The 21,284-nt window shown below is 40.9% G+C and overlaps 1 protein-coding gene across 2 annotated transcripts in view; it reads right to left on the reverse strand.

Annotated features, from left to right (window-relative positions):
• The window catches only part of LOC103355585 (transmembrane protein 50B), a 25,810-nt gene extending 4,737 nt beyond the window's left edge, over positions 1 to 21,073 (reverse strand). Inside the window, exons 1-6 of one of the 2 annotated variants that reach the window (XM_008279431.1) lie at positions 20,974 to 21,073; positions 20,013 to 20,166; positions 15,791 to 15,900; positions 9,970 to 10,037; positions 2,566 to 2,658; positions 922 to 979 (exon numbers count right to left, since the gene is read on the reverse strand). In XM_008279431.1, coding sequence (XP_008277653.1) covers positions 922 to 979; positions 2,566 to 2,658; positions 9,970 to 10,037; positions 15,791 to 15,900; positions 20,013 to 20,111 — 428 coding nt within the window. In that variant the 5' untranslated portion in view covers positions 20,112 to 20,166; positions 20,974 to 21,073. Of the gene's footprint in view, positions 1 to 921; positions 980 to 2,565; positions 2,659 to 9,969; positions 10,038 to 15,790; positions 15,901 to 20,012; positions 20,167 to 20,544; positions 20,627 to 20,973 lie in introns of those variants that run through there. The other variant, XM_008279432.1, reaches the window with a different exon arrangement.
• Between the last annotated feature and the right edge of the window lie 211 nt (positions 21,074 to 21,284).

Here is a 21,284-nt window from a genome sequence, read left to right on the forward strand (position 1 = left end):
GAAAATCACTGCAACATAACGAAGTTATGCAGAAACAGCTATTCATCAGTTGCATGGTGCATTAATAGCTGTGGCAGTGCTGAACCAAAACAAGGGGGTGGGCGACCAAATCATTAGCTGGTGCAACCAACAAAGAAATTTGGAAGTTAGTCTGGAGCCCTGCTACATGTATTTTGCTTTTAGATAAAGGCATGCACAATAGTTGTACATATAATAAATAACAATCAAATGCAGAGACAATTATTTACCAATATGTTAAGGAGTCGCTACATTTATACAGTCTTACAATTACAACTGGCCCTTTGAGGGTAAACATAATGCTTATGTGGCCCGGGATGAAAATGAGTTTGAAACCCCTGCCCTAGAAGATATTTGTACCGCGGCTTCATGGACCTCATCAGGAACATTCTCAAGGTTTTACAGGGTGAATGTTGCTACCCCCTATCCACTGGGTGTGGTTCTGTTGCCAGATTCCTCTGATTCTACTCACTAAGGTTTGTAAACTGGATTCCTCGTAATTTTGCTGGTCTAAGTCATTCAGTGCATAAAGCACCGCCTCTGGCAGATGAAATAGAACGAAAGTTACAAATGTAACTACGGTTCTATGAATCCCGAATGACCGCCAGAGCACTCTGTCACTCAGAATCCTTGTGTTCTCGCGAGAAGATCCTGTAGGAACAGATACTCTGACGACACTGAAAGATATATCCAGGTGTCACAGGTGACATTGCTGGTATTCACGTTCGAACTGCGCATGCGCAAAGGGGAATATTCAGTGCTTAAAGCACCGCCTCTCTCGGTCATTCGGGATTCATAGAACCGTAGCTACATTCGTAACTTTCGATTTGAATACATCTGGCAATGCAATGTCCATTTTTAAACCTAACCATAATTCCAACACTTTAATCATGTCATACTCACCTAAAAAAGATGAAGGCATTCTGAAAGAACACAGCCAATCCTGGTGCCACCTCTATCTCTAAGGAAAAGAAAATGCAGAGTGAAATGTGTTCATAAATTAGATCCTTCAATGCAGAAAGAGTGGGTGGACAGTGAAACATCCATCCATTATCTCTACACCTTAATCCTCACTAGGGTTGTGAGGGGGCTGGAGCCTATCCCAGCTGACTCAGGTTGAAGGCAGGTTCACCTGGACAGGTAACCAGTCTATCACAGGGCTACACTTAGAGACAGACAACCAAGCACACTCACATTCACACCTACGGACAATTTAGAATCACCAATTAACCTCAACATGTTTCTGGACTGTGGGAGGAAGCCAGAGAACCCGGAGAGAACCCTCGCTGCACAGGGAGAACATGGAGACTCCACGCAGAAAGATCCCAGGTGTCCTCACCAGGACATGAACCAGCGACCTTCTAGCTGCGAGGCGACGGTGCTAACCACCGACCCACCTTGCAGCACCTAGCAACGATTTTAAGAAATAATTGCCAAACGTTTACACATATTTCATTTTTATGGTAATGACATCACATCATCAGATAACACAAAATGACCACGGACAAGAAAATTTAGTAAAAAATGATTTAGTGATCAAATTTAGGAAAAAGCACATCTACACTACACGATGTAACAACAGCCCCTTTCAGACATGTTGCCCTTTCCGTTAATCTCACAGCAACCGCAATGTCGGCTTTGTGTGTAATGCACACCTTGGTCATGTTTTTGTTAAAGTTGATCAGCAATCTCCCGAGGTTGGATCTAGTAACATTTCCGTATCACTTTCAACACAGCAAATGTGATGAACAGATGTGCACAAGCAACAGTACTTTAAGTTGTGTAAAGTGATTTAGGGAAGGATTTTTTCCCACATTTTAACACCACTATTCATCAAAAATCACCACAGACAGAACTTCACACACAGTTTGTGTGTCTAAAGCACGACACACCTTTCTCACTGACTTTGCTCTAAAATTTCATTCAGCTACAAAATGAAGTGTCCATAATAATAAAACTGTGTTTTGTTTTGTTTTTTATATCAGACAGGTGAGCTGTCACACAGAGTCACAGTTTATCAGCTGCAGTTAAATGTTTTATTACATTACAGCCGTCTGCAGAAGTCCTGAGCTTTGAGTTTCATCAGAAAATGAGAAATAAATTGGGCTGTTAGTCATTTGGACCCTTTCATAAGCTGCTATTAGTTTAGAGTTTGTCTGTTATTGCATTTTTTATGTGTTATACATTAATTTGTCTCATGGTTGTCTCTCCCTTGGTATTAGCCCTGTGATGAGCTGGCAACATACCACACCTCTTGCCTCTTGTCAGCAGAAATATGCTCCAGCAACCGCCCACAGAATAAAGCAAGAACAGTTTTATATGGATTGATGGATGGACAATCGAGTGACAAAAAACATTGTTTAAGAAGGGCACATGGGCTGAAGCTGTGAGCTTTTAATCAGAGAATGGTTCTTACATATTACACATTTAGGATATACTGGATCAGAGGGGCCTTGTAGTTTGGCAAATGCTGGGACTGTTTGAATGGGAGGCAAGTATTGGTCAAAGGCACACAGAGACAGATGAACGTAAGACGAGTAGACTCACTTGGCACCACATAGCCACCGAACAGGATCCAGATGGAGGCGATGAGCGAACCAAACATCATCATGAAGCCGATAAAGAGCCAAAGACGAGCTCCTGCAATTAGAAGAGGAGGTAATCACTTTCATGAGCTTACTCGTCACTCTTCACACTCGACAGCTCAAAATGCCCACTGTATAAGCTTTTGGACAACAAGCTAACCAAATTGCAGCAGAGAAAGTACCTGTAGCACTCATTGCTGACAGTATTCAGAATGGAAGGCATGAAAGAAAAAACATGGCTAAGTTTTGTGTGCTTTAAACACTATAAAACAACCAAAACACAAATACATCATGCTAGTTGTCTAGCAGTAGTTTATGAGCAGGATTCCTCACTAAGTGGCTGACAAAACACCAATAGTTTCTCTGTTAAAAACAGTCATTTGAGGTAGGTTTGTGTGACATATTGACAAGGCTTGAAAGGAACTTAAATAGAACATGTTCCACTTATAGAATACATTGTACAGTGGGGCTTCTCAAAGTCCAAACTTCGGTGCACATCTGGAGCGAATAGTAAGTCAATTCAGACACAGACCTTTGTTTCATGAAAACAATAAGTTGTGAGGTCTAATGTTTCCTAGCTTAAAATAAATCTTTTATAGATCAAAAAATTGTTGGTGACATTAAACAAATAATGTAGCCGATGATCATCCACAGTTAACCTGTCTCCAAATTAATGTGGTTTCAATCTAACTCATTTCTTCAACGATAACTTTGTTGTCACAGTGACATCAGCTGCTGGAGGAAGTGTTGTGTGTGGCCCTGTTTATGCATTACACCAGAGATTATTTTTTTTTTATCCATCCTCAAACACAGATACAGAACGTGTCAAATTTTCTTCAGTAAACAAATTCATACAACTGTCTGAGCTGTGACTTCCTCAGTTTTGTGCTAGCCCAATCACAACAGATGTGATGTTTATGGAGTAAACACACATCACAGTTCAGGGCTTACACTCTATGTTGATGTACTCATATGTATGTTGTTAGTCTTCACCATCGGGATTTCCCATACAGGACTTTGTTTAAAGGGGTGCCATCTTAATAAAATATTACTTATTGTAATGCAACTGACCGCAGACAAACTGCCATTTTTACCTCTTGACTCAAATATATTTTGAGCATCTTGACTGTCTTAAACCTTTAATGTATGCTGCAAAAGTTATAGATTAATTAATTGAATGCTATTTTGTTATCACCAACTGTTTAGAACATCTGACATGTAATAAAAATCAAATAAGTTTGACAGCCTGTGTTATACAGTCTATAATTTGGCTCAAGTTAATTAAGCCAAATGGAGAATCACAGCTAATAATGTCACATAACAAGGACATAAGCCCCGTCTGTATGACCACAGCAATTTCACTTCCTTTGATAAAATGTTTTTGGTTTTTTTTTTGTGGTTTTTTTTGTCCATTTGTGTTTCCTGTAGTCTCAGTTTGGGTTTCAGTCTTTCCATCGTGTAAATTTCTATGATAACTTTGATCCATTGGTCCTTAGTTGGTGATTCTGTCTTCCCCCAGTTCTTTGAAATAGCTTTTTTGGCTTTCCACAAGTAGTACTTTGACCAGATATCTATCGTTTCCCATCACATTTTCTTCAGAGAAATTACAAGCACAGTACAACTCACAGGGATCTTGTAGCCTATTAATTATTGCAGGTTCTTCACACAACAGTTCCCAAGACACATTTCCAAAAGCCATGTGAGTGATCTACATCAAATTCTCCACACTCTCCAACATTTCTGATGTCAGTTTAACTGTTTACTGTTACCTTTCACTTTTGGTGTAATAAAGAAATGTAGCAGATTCTTCCAGGAGAATTCCTTCCAGATCCAAGAATTATTGGATGTGTGATAAATCATCCACATATTAAGCCAATCATTGTCTTTAATTTTCATGTTTAATTTGTTCTCCTACTGCTTTTTTGCATAATTAGTTGAGTGTTTGTCGTGTATTTAATCCCTGGTATACTGCTGAAATTATTCTCCTGTTACTTTCCTTATACTTTGGATCACTCATACTTTGTTCACTTCCCTGGAGGGATCCACCTGGATTTCTTTTGTGTAATAATCGCTTAATTTAACATATCTATTAAAAAAATCATGTTTTCTTTTACATTTTGAAAACTCTCCAGCTGTCCCAGTGTTTCTAAAACATATCATCGGGTCACTCCTTTTGCCGCCCACTGTTTAAATTCTTGGTCACATTGCACTGGTTTTAAATGGCTGTCATAAACTATCCATTTCAGACTTTCGGAATCATTGAGACATTTGTAGGTTTTTAATATTGTAAACCACAAATTTAGTGTATGACTTGTTATTGGGTCCACGTTTTATCAGAATTTCTTGTATAATTCCCTAACTCCTACCATATTTTGTATTGGCTGTTGTTTACTTCCTTTTCAGTGTCTTTCTATTTAGATCCATAATCTGGTTTGCACCAACAGAGAGGTCTCAGTTGAGCAGCACAGAAGTACCTCTTTAATTTTGGTAAGGCCATTCCACCTGTATCTTTGGACAGCTAAAGGGTTCCATATTTCATTCATGGTCTTTTCCCACCCCAAATGAACCTAAATAATTTTGTCCCATATTAAAAACTAACTTTAAGCAACTTTAACAGGTAGTGCCTAGAACAGCTACAGACATCTAGACATATTCATTTTGATCATCTGAGTTCTTGAGTTTAGGCCTCGTGGAAGGGTGGACCATCTTTCCATATCCTTTTGTATATCTTGGCTTGGCTTTTCATAATTTTCTTTGTCAAGTTTTGTGAGATCCTGAGTTACTGTCCCACCCAAATACTTAATAGATTTAGATTCCAATTAAGTTCATAGGCTTCACAAATTGTTTTGGATGGTATATAATTAATTGGGAGGATTTGAGTCTTTGAGATATTTATTCTATATCCTGACAGAGTGCCATATGGGTCAAGAAGTTTTATCAGTGCAGGAAGTGCTGTGTTTGGTTTTTCAAGGAAAGCTATTACGTCATTAGCAAATAGTCCAATTTTGTGCTCTCGCCCTTTTATTGTGACACCCTTTATTTCTGTATTTTGCCGAACTGCCTGAGCCAGGGGCTAGATAAAGATAGCAAAGAGGGCTGGTGCTAAGCAGCAGCCCTGTCTGGTGGATCTTTATAAAGAAAACTCCATTTCACACAGTCGAACAGTATCAGCATCTATGCTTACCAGGACAGTGCTTTGTTTTTCTTTCTGTGCTTGTTCTATTACATGAAGTGCTCTCCGGATGCTGTCCTTAGTTTTCTGGCTGTTGTGAAGCCTGTTTTCTTCTATGAGGTCTGGTAGAATGGTATTTAATCTTTTGGAGATAATAGATGTATATATTTTGCAGTCTGTCTAATATTGAGATTGGCCTAAAGTTCGCACATTCTCCTTTTTTTGGCCTGGTTTAGGAATAACTGAGATTACTGCGTCTGCCTCTGTTGGAGAGATTTTGTTGTCTTTGAGAATCCAACTAAAAGAAGTTTTAAAGTTGATTTAGAAACTCCTCCATTTCATTTTCACCTGCAGCTGGTGGCTGTGTCTATAATTTTTCATAGAATTTCTGGAACTCTTTCCCTATGTCCTCTGGATTATAGGTGATCTCATTGATGACTGGACCTCTCATTTTATATACTGTGTTTATTGTCTGTTTTTTTCCAATACGTCTTACAAGTAGTTTTGTTGATCTGGGACCCATTTCATAGCAACTTTTTAAAAAATGGTATTTGATTTCCATTTCACTTAATAGCAGATGATTTATTTTGCCTTCATATCCGGAATCTGTTGGTACGCGCTCTATTCCTTTGTGGTTTGATGTTGCTGCTCCAATTCCCTTAACCTTTCAGTGCATTTCTTGTATGTTGCTAATATTACTTTTTCTAATATTATGGTTTTTACATAAGCTTTCCCTGAACAACCACTTTCAGGCCAATGGTTGGGTCAACTTCATCATTACTATTTTCATCCATGTATTGTCTAATTTCCTTGTTCATTACTTCTACCAGTTTTTCCTTTTTTAGTATTCCCACATTAAGCCTCCAACACTGCTTGTCTCTTTCTGGTATTTAAGTGGATCTGTAGATAAACCAAATTATGATTTGATAAATCTCCACTTCTGATCTTGCATTCCTCAACTCTATATTTATCGGCCATATTCATAAAGAAGTAATCCTTCCCTGAGTAGACCCAATGAGTTTTAGAGTAATGAGTAAAATCCTTTTTAGAGGGCGTAGCACTTCTCCATATGTCTATCATTCCTACCTCTTCTGCGGAAAACTTTACAAATTTAGCCAACAGTCTTTAATTTTTTTCTAAAGCTTGTTATATCTAAGTTATGATTCATCACTATGTTGAAATCCCCTCCACAAATGAACATTTTTTTTCCATTTCTGTTAGTGTTATATTGAACAAGGACTTAAAGAAGTGTTTGTTTCTGTCTGGAGGAGCGCATATGATCACCAGAGGAATAGGTTCATTTTCTAACTTTCCCTTGACACCAGGGAGTCCTTCCAATGCTTGCTATCCCCACTCATTACTAGATTTAGATCCTTTGTACATCGAGTCAAGTAGTTTTAGTTGTTTTTTTGTTTTTTTTAAACTGACTTCGAGGAGCTCAGATGCTTCGCCATCTTGCCGGAAGTCCCAGTTCTCCATTTTTAATTTTCTCTCTGACCTTTTTTTCCCCCCCAACAATTGCTGTTTAACACACATGGAACAAGTAATTGATGCAGTGACAGTTTAGTCTGCTAATTAGTGCCTGATGGAAATTAAATGAAGTCACCGTTATTTGTAGGGGTACAGCACATTTAGAGCAACAAACTCTGACCCAAACTTCAATCCAGTGGAGAAATTTTAAAAGACTAAGATTAACAACCTCTTACCAAAATGCCAATTGAACCCTAACACTTGGACCATGTTCTTACATGCTGTCGTACAACATGCAACCTTCACGAAAACGATCTTCTCGGCCGTGAAAATATCCCAGCACCATCACAAGACAATGTGTCTGATCATCAAAAACGTTATAATGACTCCAGCATATTCCGATTGCGATAGATACACCGTTAGACAGTGCAAAAAACGATCGAAATTGGCGTTTTCCATGCTGAGGCGCCATATTGTTTTGGTGTTAGCTGCTCTCACAAGATTTCGTATAGGCTACATGCAAGGCCAGCTGACCTACACAGCGAGATTTCTCAAGACTGAATGACCTACCACTGTAGCCACATTATCACATTACGGTTTTAAACCACGTACACGGATATTTGAAGCATCATGACAAAATCAGTAAATTTTTTGTAAAACTGATATGTATACAAATAAAGAAACCAAGGACACAAACAGCAAACAAACAAATTTAACAGAATTTTACCAAGGAATGGTACAACAAAACAACAAAATTGTCATTGCGAGCTCAACTTGAAAGAACATGCCAGGGTTTCTGTAGCGTGGCACCATTTTACATTTACAACACTCTTAATACCACATAAATGCAACTTAAAACCATTTTTATCAGCGTATCAGCCAAAGCATAAAAGATGTCAATGAGAAGCAGCTGAAAAATGTGACACAAATGAGAGGTCTGAGACAAAGGTACTGGGGATTTTCTGCCAGAAGCTCGTAAAATCATCTACAAAAACAATGTTACCGCCTATGGCCTTGTTCTAAATGGTGTGTGTGTGTGTGTGTGTGTGTGTGTGTGTGTGTCTGTGTGTGTGTGTGTGTGTGTATGTGGTGGTAAATGAGCCCTGCTACATTTTCTCTCTCTACACTTTTGAAATATCGCTGAGTATTTTTTGTAGTTAATTGTTTCTAGATCAAAAGTAAAGTTCCTGCTGATTTTTCAGCAAACTAAAAAAAAAAAAAAAATGACACAGTGGGCACCCCTACAGCTCACCTAGTTGAGCGGGCGACCCATGAACACGGGCTATAGTTCCCTGGGGGCGCCTCTATAGCTCACATAGTTGAGTGGGCGACACATGAACAGGGGCTATAGTTCCCCAACGCAGCAATCGTGGGTTCGACTCCTGTTCACGACCCTTTGCGGCAGGTCTCTCCCCATTCCTCTCTCCCCTTTCCTGTCTCTCTCTACTGCTCTAAAATAAAGGCAAAAAGTCCCAAAAATATATTAAAAAAAAAAATAAACAACAAAAAATGACACAGTGAAAACATGAGTGGCTTAGTGAGGCTGTACATGAATTACTTCCTCATGGAGGCACAGTAACACTGACAAGATTATCATGTTGATGTTGATCGTCTACACTTATACTTTTAACCTTAGCAAGGTTCGACAAAGTTCTTTACAATGTGTTTCTCATTCATCCATTCACACTCACACACCAGTTGCGGCAAAACTGCCATGCAAGGTGCTTGCTTACCACTGGGAGCAACTTGGGGCTCAGTATCTTGCCCAAGAAAACTTCAGCACATGGAGTGAAGAGACCACCAAGAAGAATCAAACAACCAACTGTCCGACTAGTGGACAACCTACTTAACGACCTGAGCCACAGCCACCCACAATTCCTAGTTCAACTGGAGATGTTCAGTGGATAACACCACAATCAACATCTTAGTAACAAAGTGCTAAAGGCAAAATAAAACTGCAAGCAGCGTTTGTCGGGTCCTCAGTCTGCGTTGCAGCCTCATGCCCGTCTGACCATGCTTCAAGTTAAACCTGATGGAAGTTGAAGGAGCCATTTTTCTCTCTCATCTCAGCCTCAGACTGTCAGTGAGTCACATGAGTAGCTGCACTGAGCTGTGATGATGTCATGATGACTCATCGTTTTTCATGCCCCTGGCTGAGAGAGTTGAGAGTTTCCTTTCCCGAAGGGCAAGGACCCCTGCTTGCTTGTCCTCGGACCCTAAATATACCTGAGACTCACTGACACGGAATTATTTGAGCAGGCATTTGGAAATCAACCAATGTACTCCACAGACTGAAACTCTGACCTGATGATGGCAGTCAATAAAAACTTAAAGAAACACCAACGTTATTGAGATTCATCATCTGCAACAATGAATGGAATTTCATTTGGCAATTCATTTAATATTTGACTGGACCAAAGCGACAGACTACATCTTGTACAGCAGGAGCACAGCTATTTAGAAAGTAATAACAGAGAATCTTTTAAAAGTGTAACTCAATTTTGTTCTGTCTTTATATATATTATACTGCTTTAAGATCAGAGCCTTCAAGCTGCACATTAGATGTTTGCCAGGACATTTACATGCAAACCGCTGGTCGGTTCATTGTGCCAAAAAACAACCAAACAAAAAAAATACACAACATACAAAGCATAGTTGCATGCCCTTTGTAAAATGTGTATACTAAAAGTCTTGGATAAAATCCAAACATACACAAAGACACACCTGTCCTGCCAAGGCAGCCTTCTCCATACGTATCTCCTCTCACCTGGCCATTGGAGACTGCATTAATCCTGAAAAAAAAAAAAAACACAGTCAACAGTTCCATAAAGGAGGAAAATCCATTCTAAGCAATCATCGGTCCACATTACTATAAGTTACCTTGAGTGCTTTATGTTGTTGAGATATTTTCCATCTTCCTGTGTGTTTATTTAAAGCCCCCTTTTTGTTATGACAGTCCTAGGCTTAATTGTAGAGTTAGACTTTGCTTTCAGCTTGGTCTAGGGGTCTCTACTGTAGCTAATGCCACTATCAACTATTTTACCAATGAATCAAATAATGTAAATGAATTTTTGTCTGAAAGAGCAAGAAAATTAGTTTATTAAAAAAATTCAAATGATATTTTATTGTATAATGCAAGACAGTATGAAATGGAAACAATTGTTTACATTTGAGTAAACCTAAAGGGTAGAAATTAGAAGCCAGCCACAGCTTGAAAGTGACTGCTTGTTAACATATAATGTTATTGAGCCGCGTTTTAGTCATTATTTAACCCCTTTCAGACATGGTACATGGAACGTTGAGCCCTTAAAGTAACAGCATTCTAGTCATTCAGACATATGTCACTTTTCCATTAATGTTCCTCACAGCTTTATGTAGAGACACCCCCACAGTGCTGGACAGATCTACAATATGCACTCGACATTTGTTATTCACGCAAGTTTAGACCCCTCTCTAGTGATGTATAATGCATAATAATGCAATAACAGAACAAATCTAAACTAATAGCATCTGATCAAAGTATCCAAACAGCTAACAGCCCACTTCAGAGAGTTGGACAGTATTCATTGTTGTTGAATATCATGAGTCTAAGCTATTAGCATCGGTTTTCAATCGCAGTGAAGTTTTTGTGGAGCAAAGTGAGTGACAAAGCTTTTGGTCACAAAACTTTTTTTTTTGCCATCTGTGGGGTTTTGGACAAATATTGGTGCTTAAATATGAAAAAAGTATTCTGTAAATCACTTTACTGGATTCTAAGCACTGTTGCTTGTGTGTTGTTACTATCTATTATAGTGGCATTACTGTTCAGACTTTTGCTGTGTTGAAAGTGATACCAAAAACTTATTAGGTCCAAGCTAGTAAGATTGCCAGCACATCTTTGACACAATTGTGAGCAGGATGTACATTCGGACATGAAGCTGACACGTTCAGTGGCTGTCAGAGAAGAAATACTACTCCTGTCTCCACAAGACCAACATTTATAGGTTCGATACTATATAAAAGTGTACACGTAAATCAACACTTCTAAAGCACTACCATGAGCAAAATCAAGGCAACGGCCACAGAGAACCGATGGAGTATATTATGTAAGATACATGGTTTTTAGTTCTAACTCTTTTCGATGTTTATTTGTTCTTTTCCAATGCTCTGTAATTCTGTTATATCAATTTAAGGTTGGGGAAGAATAACAAATATTTAAAAACTGCTGTACTTTCATCTGTACGGAACAAAGAAATTTAACATAACACAATGGAAAAAAGAGAAGCTGATGTACAGCAACCTAAACAAAATCTTCTCTGTGTCTGTGCACTGCAACTACTTACAGTTGTGAACAAAATTTTATGTACACTTGTAAAGACCATCTATATAATCAATCTTAAGTTTCCAGTGACTCCTGTAACTTTGTATTTTTAATAATAGAATCTTTTAAACACATGCGTCACAAAAAAAAAAAAAAAGAGGAGCTTCTGGAAATAGGAGGAGATACTGGTTTAACATCTTTTGGCCATTTCCACCTCAGCTAGGTGCTTTTTTGTCACCATCTACAAGCTTCTGACAAGCCTATTGTTGTATCTTTGACCACTTTTGACAGAATTGGTACAGTTAAACTAAACTTGTTGGCTGTCTTGACACAGACTTGTTTCTTTAACACAGTCCCCAGGTTGTTCATGGGTTTTAAGTCTGGACTTTGGGGAGACCAACTGAAAACACTATATCCAGCCTGATTTAGCCAACACTTTCGATGTGTATTTGGGGTCATTGTCTTGTTGAAACACCCAACTGTGTCCAAGACCAACCTTTTGACTCAGGATTCTAGGTTTTCCTGAAGAATGTGGAGGTAATCCTCCTTCTTCATTATTCCATTTACTTTGTGTAAAGCTCCAGTTCCACTGGCAGGACAGCCCCAGAGCATAATACTACCACCACCATGCTTGATGGTAGGTGTGATGTTCTTTGGTTAAGGGCCTTACCTTCTCTCCACCAAACATATTTCTGATCATTGTGGCCAAATAGCCCAATTTCTGTTTTATCTGACTACAGAACTTTCCACCAGAAGTCCTTTTTTTTGTCTATCTGATGAGCAGCAAACTTTAGTCAACCCTTAAGATGCTGTTTCTAGAGGAAGGGCTTCTTTCTTGCATGGCAGCCTCTCAGCCCATGGTGATGTAAAACACTGTGGATTTAATACTGGTGTTCTAGCATCCTCCAATTCATTGCAGAAATAAAATTTTGTTTACAACTATATAGCCCCTTTCAGATATGCACTCTGCTGCGTTAATTTGACGGCTATGAAACGGGTCAGGCGGCACGTCCACACCATGGTCACTTATCCATGAAAGCTGCGCTGGCACTTTTGCTAGGTCAGACCTTGTAACGTTTCTGTATAACTTTCAACACAGCACAAGTGTGAACTGAGCATACACATTAACGGATAGACACACACAAGCAGCAGTACTTTGAGAAGTTATTTAGAGTAAGATTTTTTCACATTTCAGCACCAATATTTGTCTAAAAATGTTAATGCACAGCTTGTGTGCCAAAATCACAACACACTTTTTTCGTACACTTTGCTCTACAATTTCAAATTTATTAGGCAACAAAATTAAATGTCCATAATAATAAAATCTTACTGCGATGAGAACAGACACTAATACCTTAAAGAACAATGAGATTTACTAATAACGAAACTGATCTGAGTTTGTTTAATACCTGCAGCATCAGACAGTAGCACGATCCATGTGAAAGTCTCCAAAGAAAGAGAGTTGTGGATATTTGCACACCAAAAACACAACAGCACCAGCAACTTATTAGATTCTTTCATTTTAAATTATCGCTCAGAGGATCAGTCCAGACCAGGGCCCTCATTTATCATCAGTACATACGCACAGATGTGTGCGTAGAGCGTGCGTACGAAAATTCCTACGCAAAGTATGGAATTTATCAACTTGTACTTATACTTAGGAATGTGCATAAATATACACACAACTCTGACCATGGTCACGCACATAATCTAGCGGTAGAAAAGTGAAACTACAAATAGAAAACATTCAGGGATTTTGACCACCGACACATTCCAGCGTGAGGTTGGAAACATATGCGGCATTTCCAGCCACCACTGAGCAGGATCATGCCAGCAGTGTTGGATGCCATAACTCCCCTGGCCCCTGCCTACATCCAGCTCCCTTACAGCCATCACCAACAAGCCCAAATCAAACGGGGACTTCACGCCATCGCTGGACTCCCAGACATAAGTGGAGCCACAGACTGCACTCACATCGCATTCAAAGCAGCATCACTAAATAAATTTAATTATGTTAATAGAAAAGGGTTTCATTCAATCAACGTACAAATAATTTGCGATGCACATTTGTGGCTATCCAACGTTGTTGCCTGGTGACCTGGAGGAACACACCACTCATTTATTGAGTGGTGTGTTTATTATAGGAGCTGTTGAAGATGGCTGGCTTATTGGTGAGTGTTACAGAGTGTGGAAATGTTTTTGCTGACTTAGTTTGGTTATTAAAATATCTCATCTGTAGTGATCAGGGTTATACACTGGGTGAACTTTGGGTATTCATTTGTCCTCCTCCAGTTGCACTCATTCCTCTTTTATGGGCTGTGATGCGTTTTTTAGCACCGAGCTTAACCATTTCAACACTAAGTAACTTTGGTTTGAAACATATGGGGGCTTTATTGTAGCAAGACTATTTGTCTGTGGAGAGTTGTCTGTCTGTATCTCAATCCGTTCGTCCGAAGTGAGATTTGTCAATGTGTAAAAGAAGTTGTCAATGCGAACCGGAATCTACAAAAGTCGTCTCACAATTTGTCTGTCTGTAAGAAGCTTTTCAAATGCGTAAAAAAATCTGCTCATCTGTGTTGAAATTCGGACATGTAATAAGAGTTGTCAATGCGTACAGAGGTATTGGAGTTGAGCAGCTTCCCCATTGGCTGTCTTTTCCCACATGACTTGTGCTCCACTTCTACTGTGAGAGAATCTGAAAATCAGGGTTTCTGTGTCCTGAGCTCAAGAATGTATGAATGTAACAGAAAGTCGCCATATACCGGAGCTGCTATACCGGTCTATAGTGTAGAGCTGTCAAAAATACCAATACCTCGATACTAAATCGATACTAAAGCTGGTATCGAGCAGCGATATTAACTTCCCGTGATAACGATACTTTTCTGTATCTCGCGGCCTCCTTCAGTTGACGCCGACACGCGTGTGTCCTCCAGAGCCCAGGGTTTATGGCAGCCTGACGGGAATCAGTAAAAGAAGAAGCCGCAGCTGGGAAGGAAACAGTCCGACCAGTGGGGTTGGTCCATAACGCTCCGCCAGGAGTGGAAGTGGGTGGGACGCACAGGCAGTACCTGGCTGCTAATGCCACTTTAGGATAGCGGTCACAGTTCTGTTTCTACCATTGGCGGCGGCAAATATTCAGATATCAAAATTGCTATCTGGATACCACAACCAACGAGTCGGGAGAGGAGACACATTGTGACCGGCCTGTATCAAGCAGAGCTTCAAGGCAACAGCAAGTAACACGACATCTGGAAAACAGATACCCCAATCTCTACATTCTTAACCTCCGTGCATGAGAACAAGTGGGATTTACCAACACTGATAACTTACTGATGTGTGTATGACCCACGTACACATGTTCGATAAAGACAGATTTTTTTTTGTACTTACACAAACTCTAAATTTAGAACCTTTTCTACACGCTGATGATAAATGAGGCCCCAGGATCGGGCAGCAGGTCAGACTGTGTCAGCTTACGTGTCTTCACATAAGACAGGTGAGCTGTCACAAACAGAATGGCAGTTTAGTTTCCAGCTGTTGAGGACTGTTTCCTCAGAATTTACTACAAACTGGCAGCATCAGACTTTGGTAGGACCCACAAGTGTCTCCAAAGAGAGAGAGAGAGCTGTGCGCATTTCAGCACAGAGCAACAGAAGCAACATCATTAATTAGGTTTACCTATAAATTATCCTGACATGGAGAAAGAACCAATTGGGATCTAACAGTAGCTGTGAACTTTTTTTCACCTCAGACAGACGAGCTGCCGCACAGTGTCACAATTTATCAACTGCAGTTTAATATTTTGTCACATCGCAGCAGTCCAAGACACTTTGATCAGCTCCTATTAGTTCTGTTTTATTCTGTTATTGCATTAGTATGTTTTATACATCACTTGGTGTATTGACCAGTCTCTCGTGAATGACAAATATTGTGTGTGTACTGCACAATCTCCGGCAATGTGGGTGGAAAGGGTCTTCTTTTCACCTTCCAATGACAAGCTTTACCTGGGAGTATCAGGCACTCCCTCTAAAGTTCCACATTTCATTGCACATGTACCAGATTAGCTAGCAGGATGGCCCAAGTGGCAGCGAGGACAGGATCGGCATACTTCTCACCAACACTGCTAGTGCATTTTGTTGAAGGCCCCGCTTCCAGGAATTGAGAACTGTTCACTTAGTTTTCTCGGTGTGACTATTTCTACAGACACAAAGTTCTACAAGCTGACATGGAGTGTCCAACACTTACATGAAGAATGCTATGGTGGAGAAGACGCCACATGTGTGGAAGGCATGGTTCATCTGCTGGGATGGATACGTTACTGCTGCATCAATCATGATCCACCAGCCTGAAAAAAACTGGAAGCAGAGGATACAGAGTTGATGTTTAAATAGATGAGATACAGTTCCATCAGCTGACTCTCCTGAGCAGGATCTGTTAGACATGCACTTGGCTGAAGTGCATGGCGGATGTTTAGATCGTATCAGACTGCCACCTTTCTGGCATTGCCTGGGTTGTAACTGAATGTTAATATTTGAGTTTTTTTGTATATTTAACTTGTATCCTGAATATGTACCAAATAAATGCAGAAGATTTAAAAAAGGAGGAAGGTAGACATCTGGACTTTGGATAAATAATAAAACATCGTTGGTGTACAACGTTATTTTATGTTCCCTATTATTACCAGAACAGATCTTGAGACAGTGTAATCCTGAGATTTAGGGATGAGTGACCAGTGTGCCCGCTGAATTTGTAAGTCCACGTTTCTGTCGAGCCCCAGCTCTGTCTTCAGAAAGTTATCAATGAACATTAGTACTGAGCTTCCTTGTGTGCCTTCCTTAATGCCATATATGCAAATGTTATTATGGCGTGATCTTCCTTCGAGGTCCGTAACCTTGGCCTGGAGGAGTCTTTGTTGTTTGACGGAGGGAAGCAGGGCGTCCCTTAGCTCAGTATTAAGGGACTCCATTTCCTCTACTCACTGCTCTGCTTCAGTTAGCCGCACACCATGGTTACAAACATTGTGTAGCTTTTGGTTTATCTCAGTCTTGAAACCACTGAATTGTTGTTTAATGTAATCTCTGAAGTCGTTTTTGAAGTCAGTAATTCCCACTTGAGTTTCGTTTTCAGGCTTTGTGTTGTCTCTGCCTAGGTTTTGAATGGCTTTAGCGGTGGTAATGTCCCCCTCCTCTGCCTCACACTCCATGTTCCATGTTGAACACCACGACCTAGAGCAGTACACCACAGCTGTCCAAGGATACATCAGGTTGTGCACAGACCTCGTCACCATGGACAAGCACATCCGGGTTTATCCGAACACCAAGCCTTGGATGACCAAAGAGGTACGGAACCTGCTTCGAGAAAGAAACACCGTCTTCAAGTCTGGTGATGGGGCATTGTATAGCGCTGTCAGAGCCAACCTGAAGAAAAGCATCAAAGAGACCAAGGCTGGGGTGCCACCTGGTTCGCTCACCTGGTTGAGCTGGCGACCCATGTACAGGGGCTACAATCCCCGATGCAGCAGCCATTGGTTCGAATCCGACTCATGGCCCTTTGCTGCAACCCCTTCCCCCATTCTCCTCTCCCACTTTCCTGTCTCTTTCTCAACTGTTCTATCTAATAAAGGCAAAAAGGCCAAAAAAAAACCTTTAAAAAAAAAAAAAGAGACCAAGGCTGCGTACAGGAGGATCGAGGACTGCTTCCAGAGCAACAATTCCAGGCAGGTGTGGCAGGGAATCCAGCACATCACCAACTATAGACCCAGCAGCCTGTCAACGGACCACAGGATCGCCTCACCAGCAGAGGAGCTCAACAACTTCTTCGCTCGCTTTGAAGTGCAACCACCAGAGTCGGATGTCCTACACCCACCAGCCCACAGCAGCCATGTCCTGACACTGGAGGAGCAGCAGGTGAGGTGGATGCTGAAGGCAGTGAACCCAAGGAAGGCCGTGGGTCCTGATGGCATCTCAGGACAGGTGTTGAGGGACTGTGCAGATCAGCTGGCTGGGGTCTTCACCACCATCTTCAACCAGTCCCTAAGTCAGGCTGCTGTCCCTCCCTGCCTGAAGTCCTCCACCATTGTCCCCCTCCCTAAGAAGAATACCATTAGTGGACTGAACGACTATCGTGCGGTGGCACTCATACCCATAGCCATGGAGTGCTTCAAAAAAACTGGTCTGGGCCCACATCAGTTCCTGTCTTCCCCCTGGGTTTGACCGTCACTCGTTTGCCTATCGACCTAACAGGTCCACGGAGGATGCTGTGGCTACAGCTCTCCATGCTGCTCTGTCCAACCTGGAGCAGCAGGGAGCTACGCCCGGCTGCTCTTTGTGGACTTTAGCTCTGCATTTAATACCATCCTATCTAGAAGATTGGTAACTAAACTGTCAGACCTGGGAGTGTCCCACTCGATCTCCCTCTGGATTTTGGATTTCCTGATGGACCGCTCCCAGAAGGTGAAAACAGGCCCCCACCTCTCCTCGGTCATCAGCCTCAGCACTGGCTCCTCCCAGGGCAGCGCCGAGCCCACTGCTATTCACTCTCTACACTCATGACTGTGCTCCCCTCCACCGCAATAACAGCATCATAAAATTTGCAGATGACACCACTGTGGTGGGGCTCATCTCTGGGGGGGATGGGACTGCATACCGGGACAAGGTGGAGCAATTGTCAGTGTGGTGTCAACAAAACAACTTGATCCTCAACACAGCCAAAACAAAGGAGATTATTGTGGACTACAGAAAGAAGAAGACGGACATGCAGCCACTGCTCATTTGTGGGGACTCTGTGGAAAGGGTTTCTGACGTTCGCTTTTTGGGTGTGCACATTAAAGACGACCTGACCTGGAGCACAAACACAGCAACCACTGTGAAGAAGGCCCAGCAGAGACTGCACTTCCTGAGGGTCCTCAGGAGCAACAACCTGCAGCAGAGGCTGCTAGTGGCCTTCTATCGCTGCTCCATAGAGAGTATCCTCAGTTACTGCATGTGTGTTTGGTTTACCAGCTGCACAACAGCAGACAAGAAGGCTCTCCAAAGGGTTGTCAATATGGCCCAGAAAATCACTGGCTGTCCTCTGCCTTCCCTTGAACTGTACAGCTCTCCTCAGAAAGTTTGACTTTTTTCAGCACATGGCCAGTTGGAAAATTATGGCAAAAATTATGACAAATCTGCCCAGCCTTCTACAGGACACATGCCCTGAGGCTCAGAACCGTTTTTGGCATGAGGAGGACCTATGCAATGTTAGGTAGGTGATTGTCTGAGGTGATTCATGTAATGTGATTTAGATGTAAAATAGATGATGCTCTGACAATTTCATACAAAATAAATGAATACACCCATAGATAAATAATCAGCCATTTTATGATGAAATGTATCACCAACAACACCTATGTTAATATAATTTAGTTAACTCCATGTGTGGGTTGCTTGCATGTATAACATACTTGGGGCAGAGCTGAACTACAAGCTAGGCAGTGAAAAACTGTGCCTTTCCCTGCCTGCATGTGATGCACTGTAAGATGTTATTGAATATGAGAACCAGTTCTCAATTAACTTACCTGGTAAAATAAAGGTAAAATAAATTTTTTTTAAATTGTTTTGACAAACTGACCATGTTTCCGCACTTGCACACTCAAGGCTTGTTGAGCTTAGAGCAACAACCATTGTCAGCATTGATGCTAGCAAAGTGTAACCACACTATTAAACATTTCTCTCTGCCACTAAAAGTATGGTTGATGTGTGTGTGTGTGTGTGTGTGTGTGTGTGTGTGTGTGTGTGTGTGTGTGTGCTGCAGCATGTGAGACAGAGAGCTGCCCCTGTCACTAACACAGACGCACTCCTGCATTGGGAATAGCAAAAATGCATCACAGATGAATGTCTTCATCTTACTGTAAATTAGAAACAGGGTTGGTGGAATAAAATGTACAAGACAACATTTAGGTAGCAAAAATAAATGGAAAATCATTTTCCTAACTTCTTCTGTAATGAGAACAATACAACAATCAATAAGAATTTAGTCCCAAGGTTCATTTAGTACCTGGTTTTGTCAGTCATTTCAACTTGAAAACAATCAGACTTTTGTACATTATTCTACCTTGTGGGATCCTGACCTATCCAACAATGGTTCAGACAGAATACAAATCCTGCTTAAGAATGCTAAGAGGACCACTGGGGTCTCAGTTTGACCCCTTTTATTTCAAGAAAATTACATATATTGCTGCTCCCAGGTGTTGACGCGTCTATACACTGACACACTTACATAAGTACTCCTGGTGCCATGTAGTTTTTCATAACTGTCTTTGAGAAATATTTACTTTCTTCTGTTTTTTTGAGTTAGATGACAAATAAACTTGAGGATTGCGTATCAATAAGGCTCTCCCTGGACCCCATGTGTTTGTCCTTTATATACACAAACAAATATTTCTGTTCACTCCACTCTTTTTTTTCAGTCCACTCTGTAGAGTACTAACCAGGACTCCAGACACAATTGAAGCCACCGCGTTCCTCCTCTCCCCCCAGTCGATGCATTCACACTCTGGCCAGCGGAAGTTATCCAGAAAGCCAGCCATCTGCACCCTTGTTTTGACAAGTGAACTGGTTTGTCCAGGAGATCAGGGTCTCTGTCTGCAGAAGATACATACAGAGAACATGTGTTCACAACATCTTCCATAGATGACCACTAATCTGACGTGTAATAGTTACATTTCTCATTCATGGAAACGCTTTCAGTCAACAAGCTTTTTGGGAAGTTTTTCAAAATAAGAAATAGGCAATTTATACAAGACTGACTGGACAATTTAGTAACTGTGTTGTCAGTTTGCTTTTCGCATACATACATTACTAGTTGTTTCCTAGGAAATGAGAGCAGAGGAACCTGCTTTAAAAGCCTCAATTCTGTGTCGTTTACTGATATCACAAGATCACCAAATTAAAGAACAAATTCAGTTCAACCAATACTAGATCCATTTTTTTACTCAGTGAATAAACATTATGCAACATTACCTGAAGACCAGGCTCACAGAACTGAGTTTTATGTTGTTATTAATCCAACAGTGAACGGAGGTACACCAGGATCTAGTCTTCACCTGATTTGCGCTATTTCTAACGTGAACCTAAACCGTGTGAATGCTATAGTCCATCCATAGCAGCGCTCCTCAGTGAAAACCACCGGCAGTCTAAACTTTAGCATGTACCACTGGTGGCTCCATACCCTGACCTGTGTCAAAGTTAACCTTATTTTATGCTAAGCATATAGCTGTTGCTAAAATAACGTTGCTTATCCAGCTAAAATTGTAGCTCTTTTTTAAACAATGACAAACCAGGCAGCGTTTAGCAAATATCAACCACGAACAAACTGAGGATTTAGGACTTAATGGACCGATTCTGACCGCCGTGTAATATTTGCATGCCATGTTAAGTACAATCTCCCACCTTTTTAAGAGCCGTAATTGCTTTCAGTTTCCATTGAAAATCGAACGTTGACTCTTCTTCGTCGCCGTCGTCTTCCTCTTCTTCTTCTTCATGTTTTCTGACACCGACTCACTACCGCCACAGCCTCAAGCGGCCGCTCTCTGTAACAGCAGAGGGAGCAACATTGCCCAACTACAGGTATGTATAATAAAGGCCTTTATTGTACATATCTATGGGCACAACGGTCTTGGCATCACAATAATGCGTTTTCCCAACTATTAACGGAACCAGAAAAAAACAAGAAAATGTCTCTTTTTTCTTTTACCTTTTTG

This window comes from Stegastes partitus, unplaced genomic scaffold, assembly GCF_000690725.1.
Source record: "Stegastes partitus isolate 25-593 unplaced genomic scaffold, Stegastes_partitus-1.0.2 Scaffold159, whole genome shotgun sequence".
NCBI lineage: Eukaryota > Metazoa > Chordata > Actinopteri > Pomacentridae > Stegastes > Stegastes partitus.